The sequence below is a fragment of the Engystomops pustulosus genome, chromosome 6 (assembly GCF_040894005.1).
Source record: "Engystomops pustulosus chromosome 6, aEngPut4.maternal, whole genome shotgun sequence".
Taxonomy (NCBI): Eukaryota; Metazoa; Chordata; class Amphibia; order Anura; family Leptodactylidae; genus Engystomops; species Engystomops pustulosus.
The window spans coordinates 128,255,930-128,281,180 of record NC_092416.1 but is presented as its reverse complement, the minus strand read 5'-3'; the positions used below and the strand labels follow the sequence as shown (position 1 = coordinate 128,281,180).

General features: G+C 40.6%; 1 protein-coding gene across 2 annotated transcripts in view; it reads left to right on the top strand.

Annotated features, from left to right (window-relative positions):
- The window catches only part of CDH4 (cadherin 4), a 512,453-nt gene that overhangs the window by 328,629 nt on the left and 158,573 nt on the right, over positions 1–25,251 (top strand). The window contains exons 1-2 of one of the 2 annotated variants that reach the window (XM_072110990.1): positions 22,818–22,918; positions 23,258–23,323. The exons of the other annotated variant lie outside the window; for it this stretch is intronic. Coding sequence (XP_071967091.1) covers positions 23,317–23,323 — 7 coding nt within the window. The 5' untranslated portion in view covers positions 22,818–22,918; positions 23,258–23,316. Of the gene's footprint in view, positions 1–22,817; positions 22,919–23,257; positions 23,324–25,251 lie in introns of those variants that run through there. 2 annotated transcript variants of the gene reach the window in all.

Here is a 25,251-nt window from a genome sequence, read left to right as displayed (position 1 = left end):
TTAGTTTTATGGACATCAAGTCAACATGATCTATTTACAGATATAAAATAGACCATAACATACAGTCCACAATAAAGGGGTATCCCACTAAGACAAGATTATTAAATATATTCAGGATAACAAAATAACAGGTTCTCTAATTCAATTCAAACAAAAAAACAGCATTTCACAGGTATAAGTACAACATGTCTCTATTAGTACTGGTGTTTACAATTTTGGTTGCCCCAGAATCCAACTGTAAAATTTCTGATCATGGTCAGGCATGGCAGATTTTTCTCATGAATAGCTTCTCTGTCTGCTTCTCATCTCTGCCTCCAGGCCCTCCCCTCTGCGTTACAAGACAAGCTCACACACAGACACTTCCTTCCATCAAGCAGCTTTCAGATGGGGGCACTCTGTGTGTGTTATAGCTCAGATGTAACAGTACTGAAGTGTGTCGTTGTGTGTTATATGCATCTCATGCATCTACTCATCTCTCATTTCTGATCTGTCTCATTGCTCGTTTTCTCTCTGTCAGATACTACTGTATGTTCAGAAGCTAAATGAAAGTGTAGATAAACCTGTACCCTGACTATGTAAGCACATTGTCAGCACACAGCATCTCACAGCACTAGAGGGATCATGAAGTGTCTACTTACAGAGTCCCCACCCACACTGTGGAATTGTACACTGACCATCATTGAGTTTTTGGAGATCACATCAATAAAACTGAGTAAAATAGTAACGTAAGGGGGTTTGAAATGATATTTTTCTTGTTAACATCACTAGGGGATTCAATTAGAGAATTTCCCTTTTTTGTGAAAACCCCCTTAAGGCCATCTGCTTTAACCAATAGACCACATTTCCAGTGTTCCACATTATTAGGTATCAGTTATACTAAGCAAATAATCTTTTCAGAGGGGTCTCCTCCACATGAATGTGCTGGTATAGTAAAAACATTTGGCTGATTTGGCTGATGTTAGCATGAGATACTGCAACTTTTTACACCTCATATGTATTCATCCCCATAGACTGCCAAGTGAACCCTGAACAGCAGCAGCCGCCTCTCCTGCTCCTCAGGGGCCCACAGCCCATCAGATTTATCATCAACCTCTCTCTTTGTAATGTGAACACTGGGCTAATTCAGTTTGCAAAGGTTAAAAAAGCTACTGTCAGTCACAGTCTGTAAAGCAGCAGTCATGAGCAGAGAGCGAGCTGCTGGTGTTCGCTCCCAACACTGGGAATAGGGTTCATAGAGCATGTTCCTGCCCGTATGCAAGTGGGGATTTTTCGGTACATTTTTTAATTTTAATCAGATGCTCCAGCAAAGATGAAATTCAACTGCTGCAGTAACTAGTGAAATATGTCAAGGGCAAGTTCTGATGTACCCTACAAGCAAAGGCAGGGCTTCGAGCTGCCGGGCCCCAATTACAAAAGCTATAACAAGCTTCCCCTCCTGCCACCTGCCATTTATAATGCCGCTATATACCTATGGATATAATGCCTACGTTATCCCAGAAATGGGAAAAATCAAGACCAAAGGAAAGAATTAATAAGCATAACTTTTATTGTGACAATTTTATAAAAGACATAATAAAGCAGCAGATCAAATCAGTTAGTCACCCCTGCTTATAGCATGCTACATAAAGTGCAAACAATATATATTTACATAGCAATAACTGATACATCACAACCAGGAAACAGAGTGAACGGCGTCCCAATCCATAACATGAATGTTATATGTATATAGGGTACCGTACCCTAATGCTCTGACCAGATGCTATGAAAAGCTAACACTCATCCATATTTAGCAATGACACCAATGTAGCCAGGGTAATGCTGTCTGGGGATGTATCCATTATTGCTATGTAAATATATCTTGTTTGCACCTCATGTAGCATGTTATAGCAGGGGTAACTAACTGTCTGCTTTATTGTTACAATAAAAGTTATGCTAATTAATTATTTCCTTTGGTCTTGATTTTTCCCATTTTTGGGATAAAATAGGCATTATATTCTTTTTTTTTAGGCCTGGGCTTGGTGTTATTATGGGGATTTAGGAGCCATTTCTAGGCCAGTAAAGCATAACTATTACATTATACCATAAAAATGTGTTGTCCTATCCTCGCCATTATTGTTCAAAATTTTACACTGTCTATCTATGAAGTAGAGAGGCCATTGTGGACAACAACCCCTGTAGCCACACCTCTGGTTACAAAATTTTATACAGAATAGACCAGTGGTTCTCAACCTTTCTAATGCTATGACCCCACAATACAGTTCCTCATGCTGTGGTGACCCCAAACCATGCAACTTGCAGTAAAAACACAGTAAAATTTCGGCTCCGATGGCTTTAGGCGACCCCCGGTTTTGGTCGTTCAACCCCCGCTGGGGTCCCGACCCACAGGTTGAGAACCACTGGAATAGACAAATAGTTGGTTAGACTGTATTAGGGTTCATTCAGACGGCCGGCTGGGGGGATGAACATGCAACCGCAAATTTGCAGCTGCATATACGTCCCCATAGATGGCAATGGCCACCCAGCAGTGGTACCGGTATGACTACAATCTAGACAGCAAGAAGTAGGCACTACGACCATCTTTCTTAGAAAATATTTGCTTCTCATATGAAATATCATTGCTGGTCCGGAGCAACTGAGTATACCAATAAACTTTACATATGGATGTTCAGGCATATAGGGGACAAAGGGACATGTATATTAAAGAAAAGACCTGTCCCCTATAATGAAAGCAAAATGAAAAGATATCTCACAACACCTCCCATCCTGCTGAGCAGGGATTTATTAAATACAGAAGGATCTAATGGTTTCCTTGGCAGGGTCTGCTATTGCCTGTCTCTCATTTTATTTCAATCTGTTTACAATAGTCACGCTTTGACAGCGAGTCTCTTTATAAACACTACTAACGAGTCTTGTCTAATTATTTCCAAAATTGGCAGTTACGCATTGTATGGTATAATTAGAGTTCATTAGAACATGAGCTGTGACTTTCTACTTAGTAGTGACTGGTTCTTTACACTAGAAATGCCTGGTTATGTACAATGTAATGAGTAATTAATGCTACTTGTTTTCTGACTTTACTTTACGCTAATCAGGAGCTACAAACTCTGCATCTGTGAACGATGGGGTGGGGGAAGGGGGGTCAAGATTTTCTAAAATATCTTCCTATTTTTATGTTTAAATAGAACCTGTCATCAGGATTTCACATTTTTAGTTTTATAACAATATTAATAGTAATAATACTTGTCTCCCAGCCTGAAAAGAGGATCGAGTCATATGGGTGTCTGTGCGGGTCCCTATGTCATCACTGCTCTCCTAGCTCTCTCCATCCCTCACAAATTTACTTACCCGGTCATTGAAAGTGAGTTCACCATCTTTTTTTGCGGTGCATCTTTAAAATAGGGCGTGCAATAAAATTTGGTCCAAATCAGTGGGACTATCCAACAATACGCCCCCTAATTTGTGTCACATGGAAGCCATGAAGCTGCACCACAAAAAGATCACGTTGCAGCGCAGGCACTTCTTAAATACCTGTGCAAGACATTTTAGCCATGAAGAACAGGAACAATCCAACTACAGTCCAACATTGTGTCCACAGTTGGCCTTAGAAAGTGTATGGTTGTACAGAAGGGTCTGTCCAGTAAATGCTTAATGTGTATTTTTACAAAGGAAAGTAAAATTCTTTTGATTCCTTTTTAGCACAGATAATCCTGTTTCTTAATCCTTATAGATTTAAAACAGAAACTGGGTATTTGTAGCGTATTAAAATGTCATTTGTGTTCAAGACCCCCCAAGGATCATTAATTTACTTGTTTAGAAATTATCCCTGTGCTAATGGACTGTTTCCACGAGTTGGTCGTTCTTAGAGGTACATTAGAGCGTCAGTAAGCTGAAACTACTTCACCGCTGTGACTATAAAAAGTAATGGTAAAAATTAGCAAAATAGAAATTTCAAACGCCTTCAGATCCAAATTCTCCCACCCTGCATGTGCTAGATGAAATATATGACCAGATGGTATTAGGTTGTTTATATAAACTTTGGGAAAATATGCAAATACGATTTCCAGGATGGGATAAGGAAAAACATGCTTCTCTTAGCGACCTTGTAAGGCAGCCCCCTTAACATCAGGAAGCCTTAAGACATGATGGGGGAATAAAACCAAACCAGTATATCCCAAGCCTAGTCAAAACCCTCTCACTCCAGTTCCAAACCTGTTCCCCACACAGTACTGAGGAGACCCAAACAGGTCAAAACTGTGCTGTCTACAGTTGGGAGTCTGTTCTGGAATAGATATACTGGTTTGGTTTGAATCCCGCATCATGTCGTCATAAGGCTTCCTAAAGGTCATGCTTGATGTCAAGGGAGCTGCCTTACAAGGCAACTAAAAGAGGTGTGGTTTTCCCATCCTGGGAAAGTTATTTGCATATTTGCCCAGAAACCCCTAGTGGAGCGTCAATGGCTATAAGTCTCCACACACCTACGCGGCAGCCTTAATTCACAGTCTCAATAAGGAGAACTCTTACTTCCCGAAATGTATAAACATTATTATCTGATAACTATACAGCAATAATGTAGCTTCATATAGTGTATGCGAAAGGGGGAATCCTTTGATTGGATATGTTGTTGCCAACTTTTCTTTGTCAGAAACTGGATATATTAAAAGGAAGATATGATTTTAGGTAATACCTATTATTGTCTATGAGTTTGTAACTGGTTAATACCAAATCATTGTTGCTTTAGGACTGTAAATAGATAGGGCTGCATTCACGGTACTACCCGTACCGTACTGTTTTTCAGGGGTTACATACGGTCACATTTATTTGAATGGACAAAATGTTTAACCATTTACATTGCCACTGATTACACCGTATTGTATACAAGCCGTTTAAAAATGTTTTCAATACTCTCCCGTACTTCAGTTCTGTATGTCCTTAGAAGTCCATGGGGCATATTTATCAGGGCCTTTGTGCCACGTCAGTTATTGCTAGCACTTGAGATTATTTTGCCATCTCCGCCACCTTCATGCCAGTGAGAAGTGAAGTGGGGAGCGCGGTTTGCTATGCGGAGGGTGAAGCCAGCAATGGACCGGCGTGGGGCATTATTCTCCCTGCCTATGCATACTTGCTGCTGCCGGGAACTTTTCACATGTGATGTTTCACGCTGCAAAAATACAGCTGCGGGGCTATCATACAACCCCTGAATATACCCCCCCCCACCACCACCACCACCTCATGGGTCTATGGGTCTACGGGACTGGAGAAATCACAAGTTTGTGTGAATGCAGCCTAATTGTGTTTCAAAGTACCACCTCCGATGGGACACAGAAGTCATGTATCCTGTAAATGTGCCATAACTGACATTATTGGGAATAGTCCATTGATGTACACATATTGTAATACATAAGCTACACTGTTGATAGAAAATCTACATGTTGAAAAATAAAAAAATAAGATGTTTGCATGGCATAATGTAGTAATATAATTGGAAATTACTTGGTTTATACGTGATGATCTGATTCATATATTAAACCTACATGCCAGAGTGGCCATTGATAGAATGTATTATTAATAGCTAGCACTTACAGTACTATATAAAGCATACAAGCATGTTTTTATTGTGCATTTTTAATACGCAGGGTTTATATGTTAGCACTCCTGTTATATTCCAGGCTCAGTGAAGCGTGATCAGCAAGACAGCCCAACCCCCAAAATTGGAAACAAGCAATTTATGCTGAGGCTTCCTATAGCATTCCTCCAATCCCTATTCTTAATAGTAATGGCATGGTCAGCATTTCTGGCACATACTATACACTAGTTATACTCTACTGAAGGGTGTAATACTGGTACATTATGATCAACTAACCCTATTTTATTCATATGAGAGTCTGTTCATTCATTTTTAAAAGAGATCTATGGATTATAATGTAACCCTAGGAAAACATCCCACAACAAGTCCACACTTTTGTGTTATCAGAAGAATAGACAGGGAGTGGCAGAACCATTCTATTCTACCTGCTATTCTCAAAACATAGACCAGAATGAAGAGTAGGGTAGATGGCAGCAATTTAGCAAAAATTGTTTATCAATTCACCCCTGCTAAAGCCTATGTCCCCCACAGTACTGGAAAATGGGATTTCATAAATTTAAGTTAAAGAGTAACAAAACCTTTAAAGCAATTTTTTAAATGTTAAATTTCATACATACAGAAAATACACACATACAACATATATACATATAACTATGCATATATATATAAGGTTTTACTTGCATTTTTGGCTGTGGGGTCTGGGAGGCGAGTGGCTGCGGGGTTGGGGAGGCAGCCGTGGTTGGGTGGCTGTGGGGGTGTGGAGTCGAGGAGGCAAGGAGGTGGCTGCGGGTGGGGAGGTGGCTGTGTTGTTGGGTTGGCAGCGTACAACTAGATGGGGGAAGTGAGTGGGCATGCAAGCAGGCTGCAGAGGAGGTGTGTAGGCGGGCCTGTTTGCTCTGTCTCTGTGCCCTTGTTACGAGAGAGGGATGGGCCAGGGAGAGCAACGTTGATCATTTTGAGTCTGTCGTTCATCCCGGGCCCCTAAGCACGCGGACCCCATAGCAGCCGCTTTGGCTGTTGTTACACCACTGTACATATTTATCTCACTTACTGGTCCACATTTATTAAAACATTTATTGCTCCAGAAATTAATATGTAAACTGCTTGCACATGTATATATACAGTGTCTGTGCACGTTTTGTGTCATGGCTGCACTGTGTTCAACAAGACAGAAAAAATGTGCACCTAAAGGGGCATAAATAAAATGCACCAAAAAAATGGTGCAAACTTCCAGAGCAGTGCAGGGTGCACCAGATTAAAGAACACTGTACACCAGTGTTCGGCGCACCCTGCACACTCCACAGGCAAACTGCATATAGTACAATTTGCACTAGTCTTGATAAATGTGGATCACTATATCTGTGTCTGTAACTGCCATCACTGCACATTACCTCAGCCCCACTGAGATGACATCTCACCACCATACTGGATGTATTGCATACTTTACTGGTGTACCATGTGCCAGCATGTGATAAATCATCCCATGAATTAGCATGACCTGCCATTTTTATCATCATCCAATCCCCATCTTGTAAAAATCATTTCTCCCTTTCAGCATACTATTTTATCCATGGGGGACCTTTCCAGAGCCCCTCAGTGCTGTAGCTTCCCAGGCTGGAACACTGTGTAGGAGCACTTTCCGCCTCCCATTGTGTAATATTTAAGCAGGCTGAAGGAGATGGACATGCTCCTGCACAGTGTAATAGTCAAAGCCCACAGAATAGGCTCTGCCAACGTCCCCAGAGCCCTTGTGGATCATTAGCATACTTTTAAAAGTTGATTTTAGAAGAGAAGAGGTTATGGTTAAAATATAAGAACATTATCACAGTCACTGAGTCTATGTGTCCCTGGCTTATCATGCCTGATTTTGATGGTAGATTTTCATTAAATAATGGAGAAAAGCAGGGGAATAAGAAGGACACATGAAGATATTTTTTATAAAGTATATTACCAAGTTTACTGTTATTAACTACACTATTTATGAATTCAATCTTTTCAAAAGTTTACTTACTATTGAAATATACTTACAGCCGAAATATCGGCCTTCATGTGTTCTACCAGTGTGCATTAAAACCAATTTTAGGTGTCTTAGCCAGTTAATCTTTGCTATGATGACAATTGTACAGCACTCACTACCCCTTGAAAATAATAAAACAATGGCCGCCTGTCTATTAAGAAGACTTTCCATATCTCCATTATGATCCTTTCTCTGTCCCAATAATAATGATGCAAATTCTTCCCTAACTCCTGTAGATTTGCAGACTATTACCGGAATGTGTCACACTCCGAACCCCTGCTGGGATTTCTACTTGTCTGCATTATTTTCAGCCTCCACTGCATCTGCTTTCCGAGCAGTGAGCTACATCCACACACTGACAGTAGAATCTGTGTTTTTGAGAAACTTTCATTTCTGAAATATTCAGACAATATCTATTTTTGGATTGATCCGCCTTAAAGGGAGCATATACATTTCTCTGTCTTGCCTTAAAATGTTGAAATTCTTCCTTGACTTTTTCGAAAGTATGAGATATTAGTATGAAATATTTGTGTGCCTGAGTGTTTTTTGCTGTAGTGATGTATTTATAGGATGACGACTGTCAAGAACCAGAATTTTCAACATCACAGAAAGATGAATTAATAACATCATACGGTTCATTTTTATTTTATGCCGCAATGCTTCCGTGAGAGGGACACAGAAACTACTAAACATTGCATATCTCATCTATAAATACTGTGTAGTCCAATACAATCTACCGTTGTTTGGTATCATCCATTTCAAGCTGAATAGAGGCTGAATGTAGTGTTTTCAGGACAGTTACTGAAAGAATTCATGGCCTGTAATCTCTGTAATCTCACATTGATATGGATTACATCAGCAGCTGGCCCTCATGTACAGACTTCTAGCTAGCTTTTACCTTTTTTGATAGGTGACATGTGTGACACTCTTAATACCATTTCTGGTTTGTAAAGATTTAATATTTTTCTTTTATTGATTTGTAGAATATAAGTCGCTCAGCTTGGCTTTACACCATGCTGAGAAAGAAGCTATTTATTTTATGACATAATATAGGCACATGGCAATGCATTGTAATAAAAACACATGTCACCTGTCTGTAAGACATGTGGTGCAATGCCTTAAGGGTGTGGTGTGGTGTGGTAAAAATGTGTACCGCTTTAAAGCATAACCAAACTTGAGAAGCATCTTTTTCAGAAATGAATACAGAAGGTAATAACAGTAAAGGTTGTAATATATGTCAGCTTATCTGTGCCTTGTTTCTGCTTCTTTCTCCTACATTGATCAGTGTAACTGAAAGCAGGGCCAGTGTTAGGGGGCATCTAACTGGGCATTTGCCCAGGGCCCCCTGTCCAAAAGAGCCCCCTGCATGTGGACTTTTGTGGACAGAGGATGTATTACTCTTTTAATACCCCTGGGTTGAACACCCAGGTGATTATGCTTATCATCTATCTCCTGTCTATATATCTATCATCTATCTGTTTAGTTATCCATCTCCTATAATTTGTCTATTTATTTATCTATCTATCTATATATAAATATATATATATTTACTTTATATTTATCCATCTATAAATCTATCATCTTTCATATTTATCTTCTACCTATTATCTACCTTTCCATCTCCTATAAAATTCTCCTACAGTCGCATATTACAGATTGCCTTACCTACTACTGTGTGTAACTACAATGTGTTATCATTGTGCAGGACTAAATAAGCCTCTTACTGACTGTGACGGTTCATAAAATCGTTTTATTTTGGGGCCCCACTTTTGGTTTTGCCCAGGGCCCCACCTAAAACCGTCCCTGTCTGAAAGTTTTCTGAGGTCCATCCACTTCTTTCCAGACACCGAGAATTTTCCCTTGATGATTCAGCTCTGTGAGAAGATTATACTATTCAGGGACTGAATAAAGCTGTAAAGCTAATCTGTAAAGCTTTAAGTCATTAGGAACATTATCAGGCTCCTTTATCTCAGAGTTGCCATTGGATATAGGACTGATTTACACAAATTGCTTAAATAAGGAAGAACGGTAAGGGAGGGAAGCAAGGGACACAGAAAATATTTCTCTTATAAAGTATTTTAAAAAATAAGAATACTCAAAATTCAAAAAAGGCTCAACCACTGTACCCAATGGTAAAGACCATACAATCAAAATAGCTGGAAAGACGGCACTGGGGGAAAAAAGGTGAAAAAGTCCAAAAACACCAAAAAAGTCCAACAGGAAACAGGCAACAACAGTAATAATCACCGCATGTACATCCTTGCCAGCTCTACATTTAATCCCAAGTGCATGGAGTGCACGGGAATAAAACCAGATTCCACAGTACCTTTCACCGATGAAAAATATATAGTTAGCGTCCTCTCGAAGTTGGCGTTTTTCTGGCTCTGCTGGATGAGACACTCGGATAGCGGCTGATTCCTGGTGCGTGGGTTCAGTCTTCTGACCGGAAACTCGTACCACCTTGCTGTTGGTTCCGCTGGTCTCTGAGTTATTGCAGTTCCATCACCAAAGGGAAAAAACAAGGGACTCAATGCAGACTCCGAGATTAAATGTTTCCTCTAACTTCCCTGTTATACGGGAAAGAGCCTGACTCGCCCTTCTTGACTTGCTCATGAAGACTGATCAGCGCCCTGTACAACTCCTCCGCCGCCCGGTGTCTGGAGGAGTTGTACAGGGCGCTGATCAGTGACAGAATATGTTCTGTGATGGTGGGTAGATGTAGAGCCAAGAGAAAATATAAGGAAGGACAATTCTGAATAAAACTAGGCCCATAGTCTGGAACTTATAGCCTCGCTTGTTGTATAGCACTTTAGTAGACATGGGGCTCATTTACTTTTATCAGAATGTGCACGTTCTTCATGGATAAAACGGTTTGTATGGGTATTTAAGAAGTGTCTGCGCTGACATTCAAAGTTTGTTGCGCGCCCTATGTTAAAGGTGAATCACAAAAAAGATGGTGGACTCTGTCAGACCATTGTGGGGAAGCGACAGATTCATGATGTCAGGCGCATGAGCTTAGTGAATCGCCGCACCCAGCATTATAGACGGACAATGCACTTTTAGTGAACTCGGGTGACCTTGTAAGTAAATGTGCCCCATAATCTGAATTACTAGAAACCAGAGGCATAGTTAAGTTGCCCACTTAATTTAGAGGTGGTGTAAGAGAAGACTTTTTCATGGCTTGTACGGCAGTTTTCTGGCCATGATGCTTGACCCTGAATATATGAATCGTCTTTTTAATGCTGCATTCAGATTACACTTCATCTTCATAGTGACAGATTTAAGGCGCCTGTCCCCTTTAATAAATTTGACAGCATTGTGAGATATGTCATTTAGTTTTGGATTTCTATTGAAAGTCTATTTCCAGAGCTCCAGCTCGTGTGAACGTCAGCATAATCCTATTTCCAAATAGCTACAGATTATGTTGTTCTCATTGCTATCAAACCTGATTGTCGACCTCTTGTATGAGTCTGTTTTACATTATAATCCTGTCCTCCAGCATTTTCATGGCTGTTAGTGTTTTTATTACTTGTTTGTGTAAATATACGGCTGCATTTCCATGTAATACCTGCTGTCAGGATTTCCAATCTAACCAACTGCAACGCAGTGATTACAGAAAGACTTAACAAGACAGTGAGGAGGTGGGAAAACTCATCCCTCCTCTACGGAGATAATGACCAGAAATCATCATCTCTAATATGTGATCTCTGTCTATTGATCCTGTGCAGCTGAAAGATCTGCAACCCCTAGACATGACCAGGGTCTGAGGATGCAACTTTACCATACAGAACGACACAAGCGACCTGTGCCTACAAGCAGTCCTATAGGAAGGCTGCTGGCCTAGTTATATTTGTATTACAAAGAAAATTACTGTTCTTTCTCAATCAGGTGATTGTTATAATATATAATCATCCTGAAATAGGGCATCCTTCCTGAGTGGGACAGGACCTGTGCTAGATCTAGTGAGACACTGAGCATTCACAATAGATATTGTAACAGCAAATGAACATTATATGACATGCATGAAATAGGATATTGCCTATTCAATGGGCATTATCATAGATATAATTCTGATGTCCCTCAGGAGTAATATTTGGCTCTCATGTAATCCAGGCCCTTTTAGGACACATAACAGCATAGACAGCAGTTTAATGTAACTTTCCCAGAGTAGAGCTATGCAGACATGACTTTTCTTACACTATGAGATCACAGGAAGTCCCAAGTCTTACTACTGGGGTTTTTCATGACCCTCAGCGAACAGTAAATTGTATCAGGGTAATTTATGATATCGGTGACCCTATTAGAGCCATATACTTGCCTTGTTAAAATTTAGCATCATAACTTGTCATGGCCTCACCGAGAATCGGATGTCTTGACATCTTAGGCTTCCATTCACTTCCAATTTTTTCAGATGTTCAGATCATAGTATCATAGTATGTAAGGCTGGAAGGAGACGCAAGTCCATCAAGTCCAACCTTTAAGAATTAAATAAAGGTTTTATCCCCATAACCCGTGATATTTTTTCTCTCCAGAAAGTCATCCAGGCCTCTCTTGAACATGTACATAGAGTCCACCATAACAACCTTCTGCGGCAGAGAGTTCCACAGTCTCACTGCTCTTACAGTAAAGAACCTTTGTCTATGTTGATGGTAAAATCGCCTCACCTCTAGGCGCAGAGGATGCCCCCTTGTCCTGGTCACAGGCCTAGGTATAAAAAGATCTTTGGAGAGATCCTTGTACTGTCCGTTCAGGTATTTGTACATTGTAATGAGGTCTCCCCTCAGTCGTCTTTTTTCTAAACTGAATAATCCCAAATTTTTTAATCTGTCAGTGTATTCTAATCCCCCCATTCCCCTAATAATCCTGGTTGCTCTCCTCTGCACCCGTTCCAGCTCTACTATATCCTTTTTATACACTGGTGCCCAAAACTGTACACAATATTCCATGTGTGGTCTGACCAGGGATTTGTATAAGGGAAAAACTATGTCTTTATCATGAGAATCTATTCCTCTCTTGATACATCCCATTATTTTATTTGCTTTAGCAGCAGCCGCCTGGCTCTGGTCACTAAAATTAAGTTTACCATCCACCAATACCCCCAAGTCCTTTTCAGCTTCAGTTTTACTAAGTAATTGACCGTTTAGAACATAATTATACTTTTTGTTTCCATGGCCCAAGTGCATAACTTTACATTTATCTACATTAAACCTCATCAACCATTTCTCTGCCCATCCCTCAAGCTTCCGCAAATCCCTCTGTAATGCTAAACTATCGACCTCAGTATTTATTACTTTACACAGCTTAGTATCATCTGCAAATATTGAAACTTGACTGTGTAAACCCACTACAAGGTCATTAATAAAAATATTAAAAAGAAGTGGCCCCAATACTGACCCCTGTGGCACTCCACTGGTAACATCAACCCAATCTGAGAATGTGCCATTAATGACCACCCTCTGTTTTCTATCACTAAGCCAATTACTTACCCAAATACACAGATTTTCTCCTATTCCCAGCAGTCTCATTTTATATACCAACCTTTTATGTGGCACGGTGTCAAATGCCTTTGAGAAATCCAGATATACAACATCCACAGCGTCCCCCAGATCCAGTCTTGAACTTACCTCCTCGTAGAAACCAATCAGATTAGTCTGACAGGACCGATCTCTCATAAACCCATGCTGACGCTGGGTTATAAGGTTGTGCACAGTGAGATACTCCAGGATAGCATCTCTAATAAACCCCTCAAATATTTTCCCCACCACAGCAGTTAGACTCACGGGTCTGTAGTTTCCAGGATCGCTATTTGATCCTTTTTTGTATATTGGTACCACATTTGCTATGCGCCATTCCTGTGGAACATAACCAGTCCTCAGTGAATCTTCAAATATTAAAAATAACGGTCTGTCTATCACGTACATAATTCATGCAGAACCCGGGGGTGTATGCCTTCTGGCCCCGGTGATTTATCTATCTTAGTGGTTGCGAGGCGGCACCGTACCTCTTCCTTGGTTAAACTGTTGACATTATAAAAAGAATTAACATTATTCCTCATTGTGTCTTCCACCAGGGGATTTTCCTGGGTAAAGACAGTTGAGAAGGCGACATTCAGTAGATTGGCCCTTTCCTCATCTCCTTCCACCATGACCCCCATGTTATTTCTAAGGGGACCCACACTCTCTGTTTTTAGTTTCTTATCATTTATATACTTGAAAGATGTTTTTCATAGTTCTGCAGTTTCCCTCCCAATTTCGTGCTAGGTAACAGAAGTGGTGTACATGGACACTTACAGACTATTAATCTTCTGTTATTATCAGTTTTGTGACGGACGTTAATAGCGGATGTCCAAAAGCAGGTGTGTACTGGGCCTTATTCATTCTGGCTCTAACAATGTCCTAGCGTTCTTCTTAGAACCCAGTTACAGAAGTAAAGATAATTTCCTGGCCTTGGCAAGATGTCTGTTTTTTTATATTTTAGTTGAGAAGATGTTTCTTACAGCAATGAAAAGAGTTTATTACCCAAAATAAGTAAAATGTGCCATTATGATTGAGGAGTGAAGAGATCTTCATTCCTCAATCATAATGGCACTTTGGACTTATTTTGGGTGGGGGTCCCCCATAACTAAGATTTAGGATATGGTTGGGCTGGTTCTTATCAAGTATCCAGTTCATTTTAAAAAGATCAACATGTGATTTTCATTAAGCGGATCCTCCACATTTCCATATATCCATCTCTACAATGCAGTCTGTCTTGTGTTTGTCATCACTGCTCTCTGAAAACAGAATTGCCAGGGGGTTAATAAGCTTCTGTCACTCACTTCTCAACCTAATAAATAGCTTATTCTTTTGCTCTCAGCATGATATAGATGCATTTACAATTTAAATCTGGCAAAGGACAGGTTAATAGTGTTCATATCCAAATCATAGCAGCTGCAAGCTTTCCACACAGGCGGGTGAATAAAAAAATAGAAACTTGGACGCTTTTATCGGCACCTTTCCGAACAAAATTTATCTTTCACACCCTGCTTGATGCCATATGCCCAGGATTTGTAAGAAAGAAATATTTCACTGTCAGTCTCAGATCCTAGCACCAACAGAGCTTGTGCCAGCAGCATAGAGTGTGGGATCATGAGAAGTGGCAAATCACTTTGACCAGAGACTGTTAGTACTATACACCTGAACGTACACATAGACAGTAAATACAAACATCTGGGGTCCCATGTTAACCCATCTGGTACATCATGTAAATAGCCTAGATATACCTACTGCCCTGAAATACAATCTATCACAAATTTCACTTGGCGTCATAGTTGCATCTCTCACCTTACAATCCAATCCTTCCCTTTCTAATTTGTACAGGGTCTACAATCTAGGGCAGTGATGGCGAACCTTTTAGAGACGGAGTTCCCAAACTACAACCAAGACCCACTTATTTATTGCAAAGTTCCAACACTTTGTGATTTATACTTTCATTCATAATCGCACCCTGAGGACACCAATAGAGCAGAAAATAGAAGAAATTTGGATGATCATTGTAGATTCCCTCCAGGGTCCCATAAACAGGAAGAATTGTCAAGGCCGGAGAAGGAGCTACAATGATAATCCAGATCTGTCCAGACCTTCCCACTCCTCCAGTAGTCCAGGTAGCACTGTCACATTAAAATATCTCTGTGCACAGCAAGTCCAGCGCTGTCTGGGACTGCAGGAAGATACCTGGAGTCCTCTCTGGTCATGGCCTGGGTGCCCACTGAAAGTACTCTGAGTGCCACCTCTGGCACCCGTACCATAGGTTTGCCACCACTGATCTGGGTTATTCTTGCACATTTCACTTGTCATGGAATGTATGAGCAAGTCAAAGCCTGGATAAGGCGGATGCTTTAGATAGATAACTGCTTTATTCTGGCTAGTGTTGAGCAGACCTGAACCAAGCCGCCTGCCACAGGAAAGCCGCCAATGCCATTTAAATCGATTTGGCTTGGCTTGCTTCCATTTTGGGGAGGATTGGAACACCTCAATGATCTCATGGGGAGCGTCAATCCTCCCCAAATTGGGGGCGCGCATGACCGCATCCATCTTTATGCCATCTTCGACCATTTAAACAGTTAACACGGTTACTGTGGGTGTGGTTTGGGTCTGGTCCGGCTTCTAACTGAAACTGCTTAACTTGGCCTGAGTTTTATGGGTTTACATACAACTAATACCGATAAAAGAAGGAAGGGAAATTTGTATCATTGTAGCTTTCCGCCAAGGACCGGAAGAATCACAGGGTGATGCTGGGCCCACAGAGAGGTCTCTGACTACCACGCATGCCACAAGTTCGTCACCACTGATCACTCCTACACATACATAAACATATGGCATCTGTTTTGCACCCAGTTCTGAAATGGCATCCACAGATAGTAATGCAGCAACTACTCTTACTACTCCATGATTCCAATGTCTGCATAAGCATAAGAGTTATTTATATGCCTGACAGACAAATGGTCGTGACATGTTCCAATGCCTATGTTGTCTGCATAAAGAGATCTGTACCATACATTGTAGTTGGGGCCATGTACAAAGTTTGCCTTGTAGGCCAGTGGTTTCAAGTAAAGCCTATTGTGCTACAGATATTATCTAATAGATTTGATATGAAGCCAAAAATGTGTACATGAAACAAAAATTGCATTTTATCTGTGCATCATTCCCCAGTCTGCAGTATATTTTTTTCCTTCCATTTTATCCATGAACCCTGTTCCCACATGTAGATGTCAATGCACAAAACCTAGACAGGCTTGGTGTGCCTTTTTATGTGTGCGTCTCAGCATTTGTTCTGTATAACTGAGGTCAATGAGTCTCTTTCTGCCTAATAATTGTGCATTACAGAGAAGTCATTCTGTGAGCGCTGACTGTAGCCTAGATGCTCGCTGTGCATTTTCTTATCTGCAGCCTGAATTTCAATGTCCATCTGGTCACTTCAGGTGTAATGATCTGGCCGCTTTGTTGAATCCTAAAGGAGCGGGTAGAAGAAACCCCTGCTTGTCTCAAATGTCTCTTTTTACAACTGCCTAAGGGCAACGCTCCTGGGTCTGCGTGTACTGGTTGCCACGTTACCTTTATTTTTGCTGAAAAAAGTAGTTTTTTTGTGATTTATGCAAACCTTAATCTTTGGAAGTACAGGCAGGAAAATACAACATAGACAAGCCAATTATACTCTTTACATAGACCAGAATGAGAGGAGATAACTAGAGAAGCTAGAGGAGAAACTAGAGGAGAGAAATTAGCAGATTTCTGTATTCGCTGGCAATCTCTCACACATTCTCATAATGTCCCAGAAAAAGAAGATGTGCCATAATAACCCAACGGTAAATTAGAAATAATCTTTATTAGTTACAAAAAAGACCAGACACACAATATAAAATCACTTAAAAAGTGTACTAAGACACTCGAAACTCGGTGTGGTGAATGAAGTAAAGTCACCAACACTCAACCTCTGATTGCACAGATAGAAACAGTGTGAGCTCAAGAAAGGTTCTCACATGTTAAACCAGTAAACAGTATATATGCAGTTAGTACATATCACAGACAATGCAACATAAATCAAAGTAACCAGGATAGAATGGATACTGTAAAAGTACAAACATCAAAAATCAGAAAACAATCATGGCTACTGAATCTGAGCTCACAACACAGCAAATCAGGGTATAGGCATTACCACCCCACGCGTTCCGTCACTCAAGGTGACTTCATCATTCCCCTGATGAAGTCACCTTGAGTGACGGAACGCGTGGGGTGGTAATGCCTATACCCTGATTTGCTGTGTTGTGAGCTCAGATTCAGTAGCCATGATTGTTTTCTGATTTTTGATGTTTGTACTTTTACAGTATCCATTCTATCCTGGTTACTTTGATTTATGTTGCATTGTCTGTGATATGTACTAACTGCATATATACTGTTTACTGGTTTAACATGTGAGAACCTTTCTTGAGCTCACACTGTTTCTATCTGTGCAATCAGAGGTTGAGTGTTGGTGACTTTACTTCATTCACCACACCGAGTTTCGAGTGTCTTAGTACACTTTTTAAGTGATTTTATATTGTGTGTCTGGTCTTTTTTGTAACTAATAAAGATTATTTCTAATTTACCGTTGGGTTATTATGGCACATCTTCTTTTTCTGGGACATTATGAGTTGTTAACAGTGTCCATAGACCCACTCTTTTGATATTTTGCTGTGCAGGATCCCTTATTTGCTCAGATACACACTCTCACACATTCTGTAATTTTTATTTTTTTTTTGTGTTTAGTGCAAAGAACTTGTTTGTTACCCCACTACCGATCTTGCCGTTTTAGCCATGTGATTGGCCCAGGGAGAGGTTGCCAGGGAGACACAAAGATGCTGTAGTCTGAGGACAACAGATAGCGGAGTGCAATTTGTTTAATGGAGGCCAGATAAGATGCTTATTGTCCTGAGCTGCACCCTGTGGTTGTGAAGACTTTCCACATGTAATGCTGCATGTCACCCATTCAGATTTGTGACTCTCTGTCCCGGAGAGATACTAGCTTTTGGTGATAGCGAGAACAGTCACATGCGGCATTCAAAGCCATTGCATGCTGCAGAGGAAGATAGAGAAAGGAGGGGATAGCTGTATCATGCAAGAACAAAACACACACATCACTTAACCTGGAGGAAAAAGCTATTGTATCTAATAGAAGTAAGAAATATACTGAAAATGTCAGTAGACTGGCATTTTGTCTTGGTTATTTTAAGTGGAGGATCACATTTGTGCTGCGGGCATGTCAATTATTGCAGTGGATTCTGCTACCTTTGCAATGTGTCCCCAGCCTCATCCAGTTTTCCGACAAATTATATTTATGACATTTTCACATGTGTCAAGTGGAGAATGTAGTCAGATAAGTGCGCTCGTCAATGGTTAGATTAGAAGGGGGGGTGCACAAGCCTCAGAGTTTGGGGTCTGAACCCATGTACGCATAAAATCCAAAAATGAAGCAGTACCCTAAATTCTGAAAGGTAAAGGTGAAGAAGAGTTTATTCCAAAACTGGCAACGTTTTGGTGTGTGTTACCACCTTTCTCAAATTCTAACAGTCTATTCAGTAGGACTATCAGCTGTGTATCCACCTGACTTCTGCACAACACAACTGATGGTGCCAACCCCATTCATAAGGCAAGAAATCCCACTTATTAAACCTGACAGGGCACACCTGTGATGTGAAAACCTTTTCAGGTGACTACCTCTTGAAGCTCAAAATGTCTTAATTCATAGTTTTGATGCCTTACAATTTTTATTGTTAGGGGAATGCTGATAACTCTTTGAATGAGAAGGTGTTTCCAAACTTTTGGTCTGTACTGTATTTTTATATATATATATATATATATATATATATATATATATATATACATAGATATGTTCAAACAGCCCCGATTCTCAATGAAGAGACTGTGACTCGGTATGCTATACTATGCCAGACCTTTTTAGCATCCAATTAACCACCAGAAACTAACAGGACCTGAAATAGTTAAGTTACCGCCGGCACACTTCCAAAATCCGGACATCCTCCTAGTGAATTCTTCCGCAGAGAAGTCACATTTTGAAAAATGCCCAAAATTGGGCAGTTGTAATATGTCCGGTAACAAGGCAGGTGTCGAGCAAACGGCTATATTTCTTTCTTTATGGTGCCTGGAAGCCCATCAGTCCTGTGCGAGGATTGTTCTTGCTGCCATCACAATGATGTATCTAGATTTTAATGGAAATTAATGCAGAAAAGGTCTGTCCATTAACCAGGCTATGATTTTATGTGTTAACCCTCACAGCCCACAGCTTTATCCAATATGCAAAAGAGAACAGGAAAACCAGGTGATGCATTCTAAAATGGGAGATCAGAGGGGGGGTAAAATGTGACCCTAGTTAGGTGAGTTCATTAGTATGCCGGTTACTAGTAGCATTGCCTGGCCTTGAGTAGGTCTAAGAGGGCTTTTGTGTAAGGGACAGTAGAGAGAATTTCAGTGGGTCCTTTATGAGAAGAACATTATAATATGAGATTTTACTCTGGTACCTGCACCATGAATAGCCACCATTAATGATTGTCTGACCATGGCTTCTAGTTTTCTTGTACACATTGCACCTCATTTTGTAGGGTGACTGCCAGGACATACCAGGTTAAGTGGTGTTCAGTACAGGCGTTAGTGGCGTCACTAAATGTATTGCAGTATTGGCGTGTTGCTTATTTGGGCTATAGAAGAATAGTACAAGAATTTCCTATATGATTTTCAATTAAGCTAAGGACCACACAGGGTTACTTCTAAATTTAAGGTTTCTTAATTACAGATGTGCCTTTCCTTGTATCAACTGCAAATCCTTTGTGAATGCATATCAGTGCGAGTGTCACCGCTTCACATCTCCAAACATCTCCTTGTTGCAATTAATTATTTTGCTGCAAATGAAAGTCGTGGCCAGCATTGATTTAGCAATGTAGCAATTAACCAGTGGGGTAAAACAACAGTTTGTAATTACGCAGCTCCGATGTCTCTGTGTCCGCATCACAGGGACAGCAAGAAACTTTTGTCCTGTTCGCTGGGGGAATTTCTGACCAAGCTCATGAAAATCTAATTACAAAGTTTGCCAAGATGTGGAATGTTTCAGGTATACAGGTGTGCTACTTGGATCATCATTTCAGCTGATTTTCCTATAAAAGTTCCTCTTGACAAATTGTATAACACAACGTGAAGTGATATCTGCAAGGAGAAGCCATCAGTCCCATCTGGGGTCCTAAAATGTATGTTTGACTGTGAGCCTTCTACAGTTAAGGAACACATCTTAGGAACGAAGCATGATGAGGCTGCTGTCACATACGTTGAAATTGCCAGATAGACCACTTCACTGTTGGATGAGCTACAGTGATCTATAGTAAAAGTATGGTGGATGGAATATTAATCCCATTCATATTCTGTCAGGGATGGATTTGCCATTTATGGAGCCCAAAGCAGAATTAGATGCAGGGGCTCTCTAATGCACAGTACAGCTCCGAATGATGAGCAGGGAGTCTGCCATAGCTTTATCTGTATTGGCATCCTGTGGAGGACAGTTTTAAGCCTACTTATTTTATGAATGGGAGAATTGGTTGAATCCTACAACCTCCTGATCTCTCAGGTCCCAAATGCTTGGATTACTTTGTAGGTAAATCCATCCCTGCACTCCTCTGAAGCAACCTACGCTCTGCAGATATTCTGCAACATGTCAATCATTGCTGCAGATTATGGCACATTTTTTACAGTTGTAAGGATACCATAAAAAAAACTTATAAGCCACCAACTTGTGTTGTTCCCTCCTCACAGAATCAATGCCCATTGGCACAAAAGCTGTGGGAGAAAGTGAGTGGCACATGTAGTTCATACTCCTTACCTTTACCTGCCTGCATACATGAATACATCCTTCCTGTATTATCACCAATATTAATTTCTAATTTTAAAAATAATGTGACAAACCAGTAGTGAGAATCTGATTATCTCCCCTTATTAAAGGGGTTGGCCACTTTACTTCATATTTTTGGAATGTGTGGGACGACAGGATATCAGGTAAATTACCAATATACATCTATTAATAGTTCTGCTCCGCTTTCTTGATACACAAAGTGAAACCTCCTGTCTTTTACCTCATCAGACAGACATTCATGTCCATACAATGGCCACAGATGAAGACTCATGTGATCTGCAACTGGTGATTATTAATGGACAGTTAGAGATCACATGACCCTCCAACTGCGGCCATTTTATGGACAGAAATTTCTGGATAATGAAGTAAAAGACAGGAGGCTTCACTTCATATATCAAGAACTTTTAATATATGTATATTGGTAAATTACCTAATATACTGCCCCCAAACACTTTCACACATTACAAATAACTTGAGGTAAAGTGGCCAACCCCTTTAAACACTGATTTATTCTCATACTTGATGTGAAAGCACTAGCTTTATGAGAGCTGTATGCAACTACCAGGCCCCAAGAAAAACAAACCCTGCAGACCTTATCACACAACTACCTAAACAAACCCTGCCGACCATATCACACAACTACCTAAAAAAAACCCTACCTACCATATCACACAACTACCTAAACAAACCCTGCCGACCATATCACACAACTACCTAAAAAAAACCCTACCGACCATATCACACAACTACCTAAACATACCCTGCCGACCATATCACACAACTACCTAAACAAACCCTGCCGATCATATCATACAACTACCTAAACAAACCCTGCAGAACTTATCACACAACTACCTAAACAAACCCTGCCAACCATATCACACAACTACCTAAAACATACCCTGCAGACCATATTACACAACTACCTAGATAAACCCTGCGGACCATATCACACAACTACCTAAACAAACCCTGCCGACCATATTACACAACTACCTAAACAAGCCCTACCGACCACATCACACAACTACCTAAACAAGCCCTGCAGATCATATCACACAACTACCTTAACAAACCCTGCCGACCATAACACACAACTACCTAAACAAACCCTACGAACCACATGACACAACTACCTACACATACCCTGCAGACCACATTACACAACTACCTAAACAAGCCCTGCAGATCATATCACACAACTACCTAAACAAACCCTGCAGACCACATCACACAACTACTTACACATACCCTGCTGACCATATCACACAACTACCTAAACAAACCCTGCCAACCACATTACACAACTACCTAAAAAAACCCTGCAGATCATATCACACAACTACCTAAACAAACCCTGCAGACCACATCACACAACTACCTAAACAAACCCTACCGACCACATCACACAACTACCTAAACAAGCCCTGCAGATCATATCACACAACTACCTAAACAAACCCTGCCAACCATAACACACAACTACCTAAACAAAACCTACGAACCACATGACACAACTACCTACACATACCCTGCAGACCATATCACACAACTACCTAAACAAGAGAATTACACAAATTCCCTCATGGTATACAGTCTTCAACATAATCACTACCTAGGCACCAGAATAAGAACCCCAATCAGAGCTCAGCTTTCATTTTATAAACTGTTATGGTAAATTAAAGCTGAGCTCTGATTCGTTGCCATGAGCAACTAGAACAGTTGTGCTCTCAGACACTTCTCCCCCAGAGTTTAAGTGTAATCCAAGATGAGTGCTGGATGTGAAGGTTCTTTTATTGCTGATTTCCAAATAGGCTGATCATTTCATAGGAATTGGATGTTTCCTTCAAGCTGTGAGCGGTGAACTGATCTATTTTTCCTTCTCCGATGTAAGTATGGTTCCATGTCATACCCCTTATGTTTCCTCTGTAGCATCTGGCAGGACCCTTTACTCATCATGTATCCGCTCAGACTCCGAGCCCCTAAGTCTAAGGAGTGTCTGTATCTTTACATGTTTAGCTACATTACAACAGGCAGCTTCACTTTCCTTCCAGATGTTTCCCGAGGCGTCCGCTGCCTAGAACTATAACATTGAATACATAATTATAATTGCTTGGAAAAGAGTTGTTCCCATAAATTTAGAACGTGCTATTCTCCTTACACACTGACAAAGTAGAGATGAGTATACAATTTATTATAACATCACATTGAATTATTTGTTCATTCAGACCGGAAAGTAAGTCCTTGATTACAAGAAGCTACAGAGGAAGCGATTAATGTGAACCCTATGAAAAGTAAGTGTGGACCATTTGTTATCATCTTTACAGTATGGTGCAGAGATTCAAACATCATCATAGGGAATTGCTGTGTCAGCATCACCCTTCAGAACACTAAATGTGTCAGAATGCTTGACTTATCGATAGGTGCTATAGCTTAAAGGATACAGGGCATAGCTTGGTGGTAAAGGAATGTGCCGCAAAATACTGGTACATCCGATGCATTGCAGAAATCCTATTTTTATGAAGTCTGTGCCAGTAGTGTGCCATTTAATTACTGTAATTTACTGTATTTTATAAAATTATATTTATAAAAACATGGGATCTGTACCCTGTATTGAAAAGATGGTGTCTATGACACTAGACCAATTCTGGAGCTTACAGGATCATAAATTACTAGTCAGGCCTGGAAATACAGGTGTCGCTGGCACAGTGTGAATCAGTAATCTCATGATGTGTTGCTTATGTAGTCTTTGTGGAAAGGTGTGCACCCAGGCCATGTGCCCACCACTCTGGTATTTGACCTCATGATGTGAGATTTACAACTATGGCAGCTATTTTATGGTGTAAGTTCTGTAGATGGGTAGACCCACAGTGGTTCTAGAGTTCAAAACATTTTACATCAGGCTGCATTCATATGACCGTCAGGGGGCACGTATGTACAGCCACAAGCTTGCGACTGTACATACGTCCCAGATAGACGGCAATGGGCCCACGTGAGACACCATACTGCTCCGTACATGGGGAAAAGATAGGACATGTCCATGTTATGGCGCCGCGCACCATGCAGCCCAATGGCTACGGCCCAGTGGGCATAAGTTTGTGTGAATTAATGCATTACATCCAAGTAATTTCTCTAAACAATGTACAACATTTGAATCCTTTACAAAGTGCTGTCCCCAAATAAATAGTACACAGTTTCCATTGTCTGGGAATTTGGGTAGCAATGTAAAAAAACAAATCTGCTAGGATACGTAGAAGACCATGTAGGCGGGTGTATGGAGACGAAAGAAACGATTTAACAATCACACAACACACAGGCTTGTTTATAAACGGGGGGAAAACATGTAATTAAGAGACAATTAAAAACCAGGAAGAACAACAATAATTTCCATTATCTCGTTTTCGACCAGAGAGCAGGAGAATTACAGCTGTCACATAGAGTGCGGCTGTCGTGGGGACACTTTTATACACATGTCAGTCATTCCCAGCATCTCCGAACCCTCCCTCCATTCAGATTGTGAGCAGTTTTCAGCTGTATACACAGGGGCCCCCGCTGTGTGAGCTGACAGCCGCCATCATTGTCATAATAACAGAGTCGCTCATTCCCCCCCATTTATAACGTCCTGTTTTTGTATATGCATTTTAAAGAGCATAAAGCTGGCGGAATTATATAGCATTAGAGGGAATATTAACGCCTCCTTGTTCCCCAGATAGAAGGCACGGTGAATGCACTAAGTAAGCTTAAGTTATAATCAAGAATCTGCTGTTTCAATTTGCCACCATGCAATAATAGCAGTGAGGCTCATACTAGTTATTTTAATAGGTATTTTCTGTTTGTTGTTTTGTCTGGTTATTGTGGGTTTTGTTGTTAAACGATTGCCTTATGCCAATGATACTGCTATCACAGCCTTAACACACAGAGCTATGTAGATTCAGAAAACACAGATGGAGGTTTTGGCTACGGCATATAGACAACTACTGTGCTTCTCGTAATGGGCAATGGAGTCTTACATTTCCCCAGATAAAGGTACCCAATTTACAAACACAGAAAGCAGCACCTTCCACACAAGAATACTATAAACACTAATTGTAATCCAGTAGCTCATCACAGAGCACCGCTATATCTATTCTAACAACGCAGCAATTGCTCTGTGTCATTCATTATCTCAGTCCCTTACATGTAGTTCAAGAGCATGTAAAGCGATGGTGGCAATGGCCCGCCA